The sequence below is a fragment of the Condylura cristata genome, unplaced genomic scaffold, assembly GCF_000260355.1.
Source record: "Condylura cristata isolate star-nosed mole 26May11 unplaced genomic scaffold, ConCri1.0 scaffold00040, whole genome shotgun sequence".
In the NCBI taxonomy this organism is placed as follows: Eukaryota; Metazoa; Chordata; class Mammalia; order Eulipotyphla; family Talpidae; genus Condylura; species Condylura cristata.
The window spans coordinates 9,218,409-9,233,303 of NW_004567141.1; the positions used below are offsets into that span (position 1 = coordinate 9,218,409).

The 14,895-nt window shown below is 38.9% G+C and overlaps 1 protein-coding gene across 6 annotated transcripts in view; it reads right to left on the bottom strand.

Moving 5' to 3' along the window:
* ZNF454 (zinc finger protein 454) overlaps window positions 1–14,895 on the bottom strand; it is a 66,306-nt gene that overhangs the window by 50,247 nt on the left and 1,164 nt on the right. For 2 of the 6 annotated variants that reach the window (XR_001146120.1, XR_001146123.1), the window contains exons 1-2: window positions 13,191–13,272; window positions 3,919–4,101 (exon numbers count right to left, since the gene is read on the bottom strand). Coding sequence is in view for 1 of the 6 variants with exons in the window: in XM_012733283.1 (XP_012588737.1) it covers window positions 13,191–13,271 (81 nt within the window). In the remaining 5 variants the exon portion in view is untranslated. Of the gene's footprint in view, window positions 1–3,918; window positions 4,102–13,190; window positions 13,273–14,895 lie in introns of those variants that run through there. The other 4 variants (XR_001146122.1, XM_004693886.2, XR_001146121.1 and 1 more) reach the window with 3 other exon arrangements.

Here is a 14,895-nt window from a genome sequence, read left to right on the forward strand (position 1 = left end):
CCCGCCCGCTGCTCCCCTCAGCAGTGTACTTCGTCGATCTGCCTGTTCTGCTCCCCGCTCTGTCTCTGGTGAACCCTCTCACCCTCTGTATCTCTGGACTGTACCCCACTTCTGTATGAATAAATAAATAAATCTTTAAAAAAAAGTTGCTATGTGAAGCAACACTTTAGGGTATAAATGAGAGAGTAACAGGACTATAGAAGGGAGACCACCAATAAGGGAATCATCAGTCCTGGGCCCTGAGACACACATATAGAAGGAGTTCCATGGTTCCTGGCTGAACAGTGCAGCAGAATATGCCTGGCCCTGCTAAGCCCCCAACATCCACTGCCATTCCCCAGTACAGGTCAGGTTTCATATGCTGCTGGGGTTGGGTTTTGACCTGCATCAGTTCTGAAAATATGCCAATTAAATTTGAAACCTGCACTGATGTTGGGAAGGAAAGGCCACTGCAAAGAGGCCCTAAGGTGTGTGTGTAGTGGGGGGAGGATGGAGGGCTTGAAATTATAGAGGAAAATTACGCCACCTAGGTCCTGGTACCAGATGCCCCACTAGCCTGAAATACCTGACCTGATAGTGATCAGTTGCAACCACTGAAAAACAAAATTGAAGAAAATTTCTATTCCACATACCTAGTTTTCCACATTGCCTTCTCCTTCTACTATAAAAAGGACCTGCTTTCCAGCGTGGACATGACTTCTCTGATCTCAACTCTTTCTGGGATCAGTGAACCTCATCTGGGAGCACAGAAATAAACCTACTTTCGGTTTTACTGGCCTCGCTATCTCTTTGCATCCTCCTTACTGTTCTGAACCTTTCACAAGGGACCCTGAAAACCATAAAAGGTGAGGGAGGGCCCTCTCCTCCCTGGTGGCGCAGTGGGTTAAAGCACAGCAACAAGAAGCTAAAGGCACTTCCGCATGAGTTTGATCCTTGCCAGCCCCGGAGGTGACCCACATGGCACGGCAGACCTCTCCTAACCTACCTGCTGCTCCCTTCAGCAGTGTACTTCATCAGTCGGCTTGTTCTGCTCCCCACTCTGTCTCTGGTGAATCCTCTCACTGCCCCTGCACCTCTGGCCTCTATCCCAGGTCTGTATGCATAAATAAATCAATCTTTAAAAAAAAAAAGCTGAGGGAGCAGATGGATTTGGATACTCTAAGACTTTCAGCTGGGAGAGTTAACTTTTGCATCTTTCTTTTGTATCTTTCATAACTAAACATGATACATTGATTTAGGGCTAACAGCAACTGATGACTGATTAAAGAAAGGCTAAAATGCACTACTTTCCACATTACTAATAATTTCCATCTTTGTTTCAATATTAACAACTTTCTACAAACAATACTCTTCTACAAATAGCACTTCTATTTATATATTTTCTGACTATCTTTTACAAATTAGGAATAAAACCTAAAGAAGCATTCAACAATTGTGCAGACAAAAACTTTAGTACAGAAAAAAATGATGCTATAAGAAAATTTGACTAAGATGTATAAGTTGTTTTTACTGGCTATATTAGGAAATAAGCTACAGCAAAGTAAAGAAATCAAGAGTTTTTTTAGAATCAATATTAAAATTGAAGACCAAAACAAACTAAAACCAAATGCCTGTGTTCACATTCTGGCATGCTATTTCATCTCTGAATGTACTTCTGCTGCTGTCAAAGGGGTTAATACCATCTACCCCATAGGACTATTATGATGAGTGAATCAGATGATGGCTGGGGAAGAGTTAAGCACAACATACACTGTAGTCCTTATCTTCTTTGTTTAGACAGGACAAGACAACTAAATAGTACTTTAATCTGGCAGATACATAGAAGAACAGCTGGAAAGACAAGATCTGGAGATTGCACATCATCATGTCTTCTGGGTTCCATTCTTTTCCTCCACATTTCTGTCTTCAGTTTCTCCTCTCTAGTGACCACCTCTCTGCTCCCATAAATGCACTCAGTTCTCTTCCTTGTTAAAAAGCAAATCAGAAGCACTCTACCTCTGCCTTCTTGCATTTCTTTTTCCTTCAAAGCTAACCTCACTGAAACAGTCAGTACTTAAAATTCTTTACTTGCTTCCTCTTCACTTTTCTGCCAATAGTATATTTCCCTCTGCACTAAAATCTGACCCTAGCCATGTCTTCATCACCAAAGCCAACAGCACTCTTTCTTTCTCAATTGGCCCATCATTATTCAATATTCAACTTAAAGAAGAGGCTTCCCTATAAAATTGCTCTTCAGTTAACTGATCTAGTTCCCTTATATTATTTTTGATTTCCAAATGGCCACTTTCTCCACCATATTAATTCTTTCCTTTCCTCCTTTTTATCCTTTTCTCCCTCCCTATTCTATAAATTTATTGGCCACCCACAGACCATAAACTCCATGGAGAAACTGTTTTGCTTACTGCAAAATAAATGTTTTGAACAACAGGTTTCTAGAGAAGAATAAATTTAAATAGCAATTAATCAAATCCACAGAAATCTGTAATAAAGATAAATAAAGCTAACTGAAGGGATTATTTACATTAAAAGCCATATCAATAATTGTATGTAATATGTAGTAGTGGTGATAAAATGTGTGCGTGCTGTGTGTATGTGTATGTCCTTTGACCTAATGACTTCGCTTGGGATACTAATTGGAAATCAACTTATTGATATGTTCTTTTAATTTCTTTTCTTGTTTTATTCTCAGATATCCTACACTATCTAGAGATCACATAAATATCTGCCTATCTCTTTAATTGAAACAAAAACTATATATAAAAAAAATGATTAACACTTTCACACAAAGAAGATCAAGGTATAAGGTACATTTTTTTTTCCTCAAGGAGAAGTCAATGATAACATCTAAGAGAACAATTTCATTTATAATGGGGATTAGAAACAGGTAAGTAAGATTAAGTAATAGTTGGAGAATAGGAATGAACAGCAAGTAGATGCAGACTAAAAACTTGAAAAATAGGATATATAAAATGTAACATTACAGAGCCCTCCCTGGTGGTGCAGTGGGTAAAAGCACAGCACTACCAAGCTAAAGCTGCTTCAATACGAGTTCGATCCCCAGCAGGGAGGTGAACCACCTGGCTCAACAGATCTCTCCTGTCTTGCCTGCTGCTCCCTTCAGCAGTGTACTTTGTCAATCAGCCTGTTCTGTTCCCCACTCTGTCTCTGGTGCATCCTCTTACCACCCTCTGGCCTGTACTCCAGCTCTGTATGCAAAAATAAATAAATCTTAAAAAAAAAATTTTTTTAGGGCCCTCCCTGGTGGCGCAGCGGGTTAAAACACTGCAGTGAGAAGCTTAAGCCACTTCCGCATGAGTTCAATCCCCGCCTGCCCTGAGGAGATCCAGATGGCAAGGCACACCTCTCCTGACCCGGCCGCTGCTCCCCTCAGCAGTGTACTTCATCAATCTGCCTGTTCTGCTCCCCACTCTATCCCTGGTGAATCCTCTCACCCTCCACATCTCCGGCCTATACCCCAGTTCTGCATGAATAAATAAATAAATCTTTAAAAAAAAAAAAAAACCTGACAAATGCTTAAATGAATAAGGGAAAAGGAGTTATAGATAAAGGTTATGAGTGAACAAAGTCACATAAAAGAGAAAGGCCTGGAGGGAGATAAAAAGAAAGGGATTCAAAGTGAGATAAAGACAGAACAATAATAATTGCTAGTATTACAGACTGCTGAAATATGGCAACTCATTTTATCCTCACAATGTATTCCTACCCTCCAAAGTAAGAACATGCGCAAAACTTGGGGATGGTGCATGCCATCATTTCATTTAAATGCACATGCATGATGTGCATTTAAATGAATACACATCAAATGGTATCAGTCTCTCCAAAAGATCCAGGGATCCCTGAGTGATTTCTCCTCAAGGGAAACACTTTTTTGACAAGTTCCTGTAGCTTGCTACTTACCTGGAGAGGTGCACCTGGGAGGGTCTTTTGTCACCACGCTTAGTTCTCCTCCTTCCAGTATGGAAATCATATTTGCTTTGGAAACATGATGTTGTGCTGGAGAGTAAAGGCACTGAATATGGGTTCTGAACAAAGGAAAACCTTTCTCAGCTCAAGTAGTTATCCTTTTTCTCTTCAGGGCTTCTGAAAAAGGAAGTAGAGGCTTCTGAAGTTTCCTATTAACTAGTCTCTATCGAGAATCCTTCAACTTAAAAGAGAAGATGCCAAGAAAATGCCCTAAAACAACCCCTATAGTATCAGGGATTTCAAATCTAAATTTATGAAGTTCAGAGGATGTACAAGGTGGTGTAAATGGGGGGGGGGGGGCAGAGAATGGTGAAGATCTCAATAGACAGAGGTCTGAATTACAAGAAAATCCTCACCCAGTGAAAGTCCTCACCCAGTAAACCAGATTCCTGTAGTTTTCCAGCATCACTTTCCCATATAAGTTCCTCTTAGCAGAGTCTAGATGACTCCACTCCTCCTAATTGAAATCCACAGACACATCCTTAAATGTCACTGACTCCTGAAACTATAAAATCCTGCTCTACAAAGGATTATGTCAATAAAACCTTGGAGGGATGTGAAAACACAAACAGCAACAGATGGACTAGGATAGACCTGTGTGAGAAAAAATGTGCAATCTCCCAAAAGAGGTTCCCAAAAGAAACAAAACATCTGCAATAAAAAAAGACATTATCATGAAAAAATGACAGATAAATATAAAGCAGAGAGTTCTCTGGCAAAAGGAATAGGAAAAGAAGGTAAAAGGGGAGGTACTGAAGGATGTTGGAGATTACCGCGGGAGCAGAGGAAGTGGTGGTCTGAGTCCTCCTATTCAACTCATCAGGGCAACAGGGATACCCACAAATGGTTCGGAGTTGTGGGTCAGCTAAGTTTATGGGGCTGCTTAAGTCACCATTCTGGCTAACTCAGCCTTTTCAGTACAAGCTCCATTCAGCACAGTCAATCAATTACCTAAACAATGCAAACTACCAACTTTGCAGAAGTCCTCTCAAGTCAAACAAGAGTAGGATGTTTAACCCCCTGGGGCAATGAATATATGTATAGACATGCCCAGGAATGCCTGGTGGGCTACAGATTGCTATGTAACTTTACACCCCAGAGACTAATCAGCAGAATGCCTTGCTAATAACATGGGAACCACAAGTGGGGATCGGAAACTTGATTTTGATCTTCAAACATGGGCCATAAAACCAGTCCAGATCCTCAAACTCTTAGCCCAAAAGAGCCTAGATAACCTAAACAAACATTTGTTTCCTTCTAACTTTTTTCTATTTGTTCTCCTGCCCTGAGTAATTGACTCTATAAAAAGGTCAGATTTTGCCTTCGTGGCAACATCTTGCCATAGCAGATTGCTCCATGACTCCTATTTCTTTGACAGTGTGGTGTTGCCTGATGCAACACAGGGTGACCAGACACAGAATACCTGGCAATGGACTGAGGAGAGAGTAGTTTAAGTCATACCCTCATACAATGGGGGAGGAGGCTTTCCATGCCATAAACAGTCACTTTGGGGTTACCCTGGGAAGTAAGCCAGAGAGAAATAGAAGAGAGTAAGGGAAGCAAGTTTTATACCGATCAGAGGGTGAGGTAACCCTTGGATACCATGGGGAGATGTGAGTGGCTTGTTTGAACAGTTTCTCAGGTTGGTAGGGAGATGAAACCCCCTAGGTTGAAAACGGGGAGGGATGTAACTAGCTTCATCTGTTAAGGGAGCTAGTTGAGTAGGGAGAATTTCCCTCTAGGTGGAAGCATATCTGAGCACAGCCAGACCGTAGGAGCCCTGTGAAGCCCAGTTGTCAAATCAGCAAACAGAATTTCACACCTTCCATTACAGTTGGGAATCCCAGCTAATGAGGGAAAACATGTACAAATAGGATAAATCTAGTCTGTGACTGGTCTATGAGAAAACCAGAAAAACACCTGACATGACTTGCAAATGGCTTTTCAAATTGATAAACCCATCACAGCTATATTCTCTAGCCCTTGGACTAGGAAATAAAGTGCCATTGACATTAAATACTGGTTTAATTAATGTGATGGTTAATTTTGTGTATCAACCTAAAGGAGCAGGTGGGGATGCCCAGACAGCTGGTAAAGCATCACTTCAGGATATTTCCATAAGAATGCATCCACTTGAATAAGTATATTGAGAAAAGTATATCACCAATATGGGAAAGCATCATCCAATCCAATGAGGCCCCAACAAAACAAAAAGGCTGAGGACGGTCAAACTGGCTCACTTCTTGAGCTTCATTAGCGGTCTTCCCCTGTCCTGAGATCACTGCTTGCCAATTCCCAAGTCTGACCTTAAACCACTGAATCCTCTGGTTCTAAGACCTTACTTTGGACTTAGGTTATACCACCGGAACTGCAGCACTGGCTTTTCTGGGTCTCCATGCTGCAGATGGTAGATTGTGGGAGTCTTCAGTGTCCATAATTGTTACATTTTGTCCTTCATAACAAATCTCTTTCTTCATATCTACTGTGTAACTTTTCCTGTAAGCCCTATAGGTTCCATTTCTCTACAGAACTCTACTACAAGGAGGGAACACAGACTGAGTGGTGGTTACCAAAGTAATAACTCACATTGGAACTGTGTTTTGCACTAAAAGGAAAATTAAATATCTTATCTCATAGTACCTAAGACAACCTAGTAGATAGACAGCACAGAGCCATCATTTTATAGATGAGGAATTGTAATCTGTGGCTAAAGCCAAAGACTGTTGGAGGTAGAGCCCCCTGAATGGAGGTGTTGGTGAGAAGACATAGACCCAGGAAAAATGCAATGAAAAGTAGCAAATTTGGGGGTGAGACTGTAAGAAACATAAGGGTCCCCAGATTCATTTGGTGTTCTGGATTCAGCGTTTGGGCATTCAGCGTCTGGGACTCAGCATTTCTCGATCTTAAGTGATTCTGGGCTCACTGATTTCTGGTTCCCGCATGCTGACCTTCCAGAAGGCTGTTGCTGGCCTCTGAAGAACACGGAGAGGCTTCTAGCAGCCAACCTCAGAAAGAAGTTTGGAGGCTTTGCAGGTAGCTGAGTCATTAAAACCATTCCCGGTTTTGCTGCTTCTATAGCCTGGCAGGGAAGGCAAAAACCCAGAGCAGGTGTCTTGCAGAGTTGTGTGAGCACAGGCCATTTGTCAGGTCGTTCTGCCACAGGGCAGCACCTGTAAGAGTTTTTGGCTTCAGTCACTGGTTATAAGTCAGTCTCTGCCAATGCTGTTTTGAGTGTCGTTTGACTGGTGCTGTACTGAGGCATCTCAGCAGCTTGTCTTTGTGAGCTGCAACTCAGCCTATAGTCAGGCTGCCACATGTTGCAGGTCCACAGTGGTAGGAATATGCCATTTTGGGAGTTTGGCCTATTGTTCTGGAGAGGAGCTCTGCATTCTCAGTGGCCAGAAGATACCATGTTTGGAGTTTTTGTGTTTAGGACTTTAAAACACTGGACACTGTTCTGGGTGAGGTAAATGGCCATTTTTGGCCTCAGTAACTCTTTGTTTTTCCCTGGTTTGTTAAATAAATCCCATTATTATTGTTCTCTGAACTTGAATAGTCTTGCAATTGTGTGTGTAGCTGAAGAGCTCAGACAGTGACTGTTTGGTCAGTATCCTTAGCCAGTTTTGGTGACTCTTGCTGCCCTGCATCAGAATCAATGTAAAAAAGATTAACTTCTCCAAGATCACACAGCTGGAACTTGAGCAACAAGTTGTGAGAAAAGAAGGCCAGTGAAAGAATCCTGGAAGAATGAGAGAAAGACAAAAAGGAAGAAGATCAGAACTGAAGATCAGGGGAGTTTCAAGAAAGAGGGAGTAGTCAATACTATTAGAAGTCAGATTGAGTCAAACAAATGATGACTAACAAGAAAGCCACTAATTTGAAAATTAGCAAATTTCGGCAGCATGCTGGACACAAAAGTCAGCTTATGTAGATAAATGAATAAATGGGAGGTTTGGAATCAGAAGCACCCAATGAAATTGCTTCAAACTGTGAAAAAGATTAGAAGTAACACTAAGTTGAAAGAGGTAAGAAATGGATTGTGGAAAGGTTTTCATTTAAGGATAGAGGGCATTTGAATATGAAACCAGGGAGAAAGTAGAGAGAAAGGGCGCAAGAGACAAGAGATGGAATTAAAATAATTACCCCAAAATGTGTATAGTTACATGCTATTGGTTATGAATTCCAAAAAAAGTTTGAACACTGGGACACAGGCTTTATTTTACTTTTTTATATCCAAAAGAGCACACTTACTATAAAAAAAAAAAAGGGAGGGGGGGAGACAAGAATAAAGGACACTCACTTGTATAGGCACAAGCAGGCAGAAAGAGCTGTCCCAAGACAGATTTGCTAAAAGAGAGGCCTGCATTTTTACAGGTAGCCAGGAGAGCTACTGCCCATTATATTTCCTTTTATCCAATTATTTTCTCCTAATATTTACGTAAGTAATATATCAAATAACAAAAGTATTAAAAATTACTAATCTACTGTCAGAAGGTAGCTACTAGTAGAATATAAATGATAGAATTTCCAATTTATGAAAGGAAAAAAAGGAATCAAGGAAGATCATTAGCTCAAAAAAATATAACAGAAACAAAAAGTGTACCTTTTATAAATCATTAAATGACAAAAAAAAGACCTGATACATGTTTAACAACAAATGTGAATGGGTTGACTTTCTCTATTAAAACACAAAACTTCTAAACTTAATTTAAAGTCCAGTTATATAGTATATAAAGAGAGAAACCAAAGATAAACCACCTACCCCCATTCAACAACAACAACAACAACAAAAAAGACAGGAGTAGGACAAAATATACCTCAGGAATTCAAACAAAAAGAAAGCAGGAGTATAATTATCAGGTAAGATACACTATATGTGGAAACAAAACATAAGCCTTTTTTCATTGAGGAGAATTAATGAGAAATAAGATTCCCTTTCTGAAAGTTCATTCAACAATCCATTCAACAATTGCTTTGTCATATAGCAGAATATACCAAATGTTAAAAACCCAAATTCAAACACTCTGTATTCTATACTTGTTTTTCCCACTTCCCTAGAGTCTCCTCATCTCAATTCAAGAACATAAAAACATGTCCCAGAGCCTGCCTCTATTAAGAAATCAATGCTACCTCACTAAAAAAAAAAAAAGAAAGAAAGAAAGAAACTGTGGGTCTCTGTGCTGGACCCAGGCTGGGAAGACACTGATTTAGAGAAGTGAAGAAAGGTATTTGAATAGGCTACAATAAAATTTAATTGCTATTGTTTGGGAAGAAAGGATGTCCTGAACAACTCTACAAATAGGTTTTATGGTCCTTACCCTCACCTCAGACCAAAGAGCTTCAAAACACCAAGGACTACAAACCCCATAATGTTATCATCACCAAGGCAGAACTGCTGGGAACTGAGGGTGGAGTTAAGTAACCAGGCTTGGTACATACCCAGACAAGTGGGCCTAGGGGTCCTTGGTCTTTTCCCAACTTTCATCATGTTATTGGGGTCCCAGCTCAGCAGAACTGGTAGGATACATTCACCAGTTTCTTTCTTTCTTTCTTCCTGAGTTATTCATTTGTTTATTCCCCCACCCCACTCCCCACCTTTTTTTTTTTTTTTGGCAAATAAACCTTTTATTACCCTTTATGTGTGTGCCTCATTACAAGTCCCTTTTAAGTGTGCAGGTGAGGACCCACAGTCAGGCTTACCCATTTCATACTGGAGTTGCCCTGTAACAGTATCTTCATAAAATTGATTTGCTGCAAACCCCCTAAACTACTTTTCTTCCCACCTTCTTTCCATTCAGCATGGGTCTTTTTCTCCCCAACACCATTTTACACACAGGGTGTTTGAAATTAGCAGCTTCATAGGTGTGTCTCATTCATGTAGAAGATTTCTTACGGGCCTCCCTGGTGGCGCAGGGATTAAAGTCTTGGGCTATGAAGCTATCGCACCTCTGGCCTACACCCCAGTTATTATATGCATAAATAAATAAATGTTTTTTAAAAAAAGATTCCTTAAGCTAAAAATAAACCTTTTCTGAAACTACTGCTATCAAATAAACACATGATGAAAATGTAACTTATAAAAAAGGTTTGACAATGATGAAATTTAGGTACCAAAACAGCAAAATATCTTTAAATAACAATCAATTTGCTTGTTTGTTCTACAAAATCACAATCATGTTTAATCTCAATCACAATAGCAACAATACATGAAACAACTCAGGACTCTTAATAAAAATATGCAAAACTCCTCATGATCAGTCTGTAAAAAGGTGCAAAAGCCATAATTAAATATGTCAATGAAAAGAAGGCTATTTTTTAATAAGATGAGTAAACTTTATAAAGACACAGTCTTTCTCAACTTCATGCAAAAATTAAATGGAATTCAAATTAGAATTACATTTTTTTTCCTTTTTTGATGCTACTGCTGCTGTTAGAACTTAATAATTTATGGGCTCTCCCTGATGGCGCAATGGGTTAAAGTAGAGCACTATGAGGCCCATTGCAACCACTGCAGCACAGCTTCAATCCTCTGCCAGGGAGGTGACCCACATGGTGCAGCAGACTTCTCCTGTCTCCCCAGGGGTCCCCTCAACAGTGTATTTCAGTCAATCTGCCTGTTCTGCTTTCCACTCTGTCTCTGATGCATTCTCTCACTGCCCCTGCAGCTCTGGCCTGTACCCCAGTTCTGTATACATAAATAAATAAATCTTCAAAAAAGATTATTGTTAAGTTAAAAAAAAACTTAATAATAATTTAAAAAATTTGACTAGAAGGATAAATGCATAAGAACAGCAAACCAAATCTTGAAAAGGAAAATAAAGGGAAATTTGCTTTGCAAAGCAGTAAAATAAATTTCGAAAACAAAAGTGTGATACTATTACAGCAATACAACAATGGAAAAGAATCCAGAAAAATGTATTTATATTTAGAAAAAGTGTTTATATTATGTGTTTCTACATATTACATAAGTTCAAAGAGTTTAAAGGTAGCATTTCAAATCTATGGAGGTTAAGTAGCTTATTCAATGGATTCCATGGGTTCAAGTGTCCTCTCCTCAGAGGTGCCAGTTATGTGGTGGATAACTAAAATAGAACCACACTCTATCACACCACGTGTTGTGTGGCCATCATAGCATTTAACCATTGTCCTTTGTACTATTTTCTCTTTATTGTCTGCCTGGTCTCTCCAGAAACTAAGACCTAAACGAAAGGGACCTTGCCTGTAATCTTTATTTCTATTCTTCCCAGCATTCAGAACAGCACTTAGTACATGGTAGACCATTGACAAATATCTGTTTAATGAATTGATTATGAAATGACTCACCACACTATATTACACTAACTTAGGACCCAACCTCATATCAATCAATACAATACAATACATTTAGCTCAAGAATGTAAATTTAAAATGAAACTAAAATAAAATGTAGAAAAATATAATCTTGGGGTACAGAAAGTCTTCCAAAGCCAAACAAAGGGAAAGGAAATTTAGCCACATAAAATTCAAGACTTAATTGTAGTAGAATATATTACAAACAAAATTTTAAAAAATAACAGGACAATACTGGTAACTTAGGGCAAAGAATATCTATGTTTTATAAAAAAAATTTAACACATAAACAATCCCATTCAAAGTGGATGTAGGATACAAACAGAACAGCATTTAAAAGAATGTGCACCCATAGTTACTTATTAGGGGTTGAGACATGGAATTGTATCCCATAGCTTTAAAAAAAAAAAAAAATTACAAGCATATGCTTAATTATATAGAGAAGAAGATAAAATTTGAAGGCAAATACGAGCTGCATTGGGCAATTCACAGATCAATGGCCCATATGGGAACAATGAGAATAGAGTAAAAAAAGCTCCAATGCTACACTGATATCTCCCAAATCAGGTCAAATAATTTCATTGAATTTATAGTCTTCATAATCTTTTCTAGTTAACATTTTAGTTCTCCCCATTTTAGTTACTTATTTCAGAACATCACCTATTACTGTGCAGCTCCAAATGATTAGTAATTCAGAGAAGCAGCAAAACTGAAGAAATATGTGTAGTCAGCTGAGGTCAAGAATCTAAAGTTCACCAATAAGGGCTGGTTGTATAAATTATGGTGTACCCTCACAATGGGGAAAAGAAGGTGCTTAAGTACTAATATGGAGTGGCATCAACAATAAGTTGTAAAATGAAAGAAAAAGGATGCTTTCTAACTTAATAATACTTTAGGATTCCCTCTCTGTACCAATCACTGCTATAGTCCCTTCTACTCTAAATTCCCAAACAGCAAGCTCTTGACTGCAAAAGTTAAGAATGCTAAATACTCTCTTTGGACCTTCAACATTTCAGGAACCATGCTAGGTATTTTTTACTCATATTATTCCCTTTAAACTTTCAACAAACTTATGAAATAACTTTAATATTAATATTACTTAATATTAATATATTTTAATAGTATTAAGTGAAGCCATGTGAAATTCTTACCAATTAATGCTGTTATTTCTATCATCATTATGAGGAACTCATGCTTCAGGAAAATGTTGCATTTGCTCAAGACAATAGTAACAATGGTAGAGTAAAAATGGTAGAGTATGGATTTAAACTTCGGACACTCGAATTTCATTATTCCAAGCCCCTCTAGTTATCCCTATCTAATCCTAACTTTTGGATACCCCATTGATTCCCTTTTCTAGGTCTCAGAATACAGACAATAAGAGTACCTAGCCATAGTTGTTCTTATTATCAGACTCATGTATAATCACTATGACTGTGTCCTATACAGATTGATCTCTCACATGTTCTCTGAGAGGTCAGGACCTAGAAGCACCAGAACCATCTCTTATCTGATTTTTGTTATTTTTCTGACCCACTGTGGAGGTGGCAGCTGAGAAAAGAGCTGAGGTACACTAGGGAAGGCTTGTGGAAAAGAGCCAGCATTCTAGATCTCAATAGGGATTTTGGCACTGAAGTTCATGTACCAACAGCTCTGCCCCATTATCTACAAATAGACCATTCCCAATTTCTATGATTTCTTAGTTTATTTTTGGGCTGGGGAACACTATTACCATTAATTTATGTGGAAGACATTTTTGAGCCTTCCCAAATCCCAAAAGTAATCTACCAAATTATACCAAATAGGAATGTTCTACTTTGGAATAGTGGGGTAAGCCGTACAGAAGTTAGAGGCAAGTCTGAGAAAAATGAGCTCACCTGAGCTCCAAGTGTGAGAGGCCTAGCAGCCATTGCTGTCTCCTTCCTTCTGAGCAGACAGAGGGTCCAGAGGAGGCAGAGCTAAGGGAAAGAAAAGGAGTTACAAGAAATGAGACTCCCGCAACAACAAACAATTTTAAAACTACACATAAACCAAAAAGGAAGTGCATAGCTTCTGCATAGAGTACCATTTTTATTTATTGAATTTATCTTACTAAGCTTATTTAGACAGGCCATACTCCTGGAAATGTAGTGACAGTATCCTAAACTGTCATTTTTTTTTTAAGATTTACTTATATATGCAAACAAGAACTGGGGTGCAGGCCAAAGGTGCAGGAGGGTGAGAGGATTCACCAGAGACCAGAGAGCAGAACAAGCAAATATGCTGAAATACACTGCTGAGGGAAGCAACACGTAGGTCAGAAGAGGCCTGCTATGCCATGTGGGTCAGCTCCCTTGCCAGGGATAGAACTCATGCTGCAGTGGCTGTGGATAGCTTCAAAATGCTGCACTTTAACCTGCTGTGCCACAAGGGTGGGCCCTAAACTGTCATTTCTTTGAAATTAATTTATAAACATAGCAAATTCCCAACCAAGCTATACCTATGTAATTATGTCTTCAATTAATTATGTAAAAAGTGCTTATTTTAAAGTTATTTGGCATAACATCAGTACTTTCGAAAAATACTAATGAGCAAGAACTTTCCTGATAAGCTATTACAAAGCTATATTAATTAGAACACAGTATTACTGATTTTACCTGCTGACCACCTACTGTGTACCAAGTACTATCCCTGAGAGGAGGAGAGACTACAACTATCTATAAACTCTGACCTCATGGATAGTATAATCTAAAAGGAAAAGGGGTCAGTGACACAAACAAAAGCCTTACCAACATGATGATTAAGAAAAAAATCTAAACATAAGAATTCAAAATACAAAAGAAGTGACATCCTACACCAGAGATGAAAGGATGACTTTCACCCTTTGGTAAAAATCTTATAGAATGAAACTAAAAGATCAGCAGAAAAGGCAGACAAACATTTTTGTGGCAATATGGACTATAAGGCTCCTAGCGATGATGTCAAAGACCCAAATATGAAAGGGAGATTTTCACTCCTGACTATATGAAATTGTAATACATGCTTGTGTACCAGAAACAAAATTTATTTAACTTTTTTTCCTCCATCAAACCCAAACACAAAATGTAAAAGCAAACTGCCAGTTATGTAAAAATATTCATTAGACTCATAATACAAATCCCTGTCACTTGCAGCTCTCAGAATTGGAGAATAATTAAACCAGAGTTGATGTCTGTCAGACACCCTTACACTCTAAGTGTTCATAACCTACTTTTCTGGAGAAAATGAGAGGTATTAAGGTCTTACATTATCTTTGGCCCACACATTTCATTGAAGACATATACAGAATGAGACAATTTTGCAAAGATAAATGTAATTAGGTAGCCTGTATTGTGTAGAGTACTGAAAACAGCAAAACCTGAGCAAGAACAGGAAGGCCAAAAGAGGTTAAATATTGCAGTTATACTTTTCCCTCACAGTCATTAAAATGATGATCTGGATGTTTTTAAAAATTCATACAAAGGGCCCTCCCTGGTGGCGCAAAGGGTTAAAGCACAGCACTGAGAATCTAAAGCCACTTCGGCATGAGTTCGATTCCCGCCTGCCCCGGAGGTGACCACATGG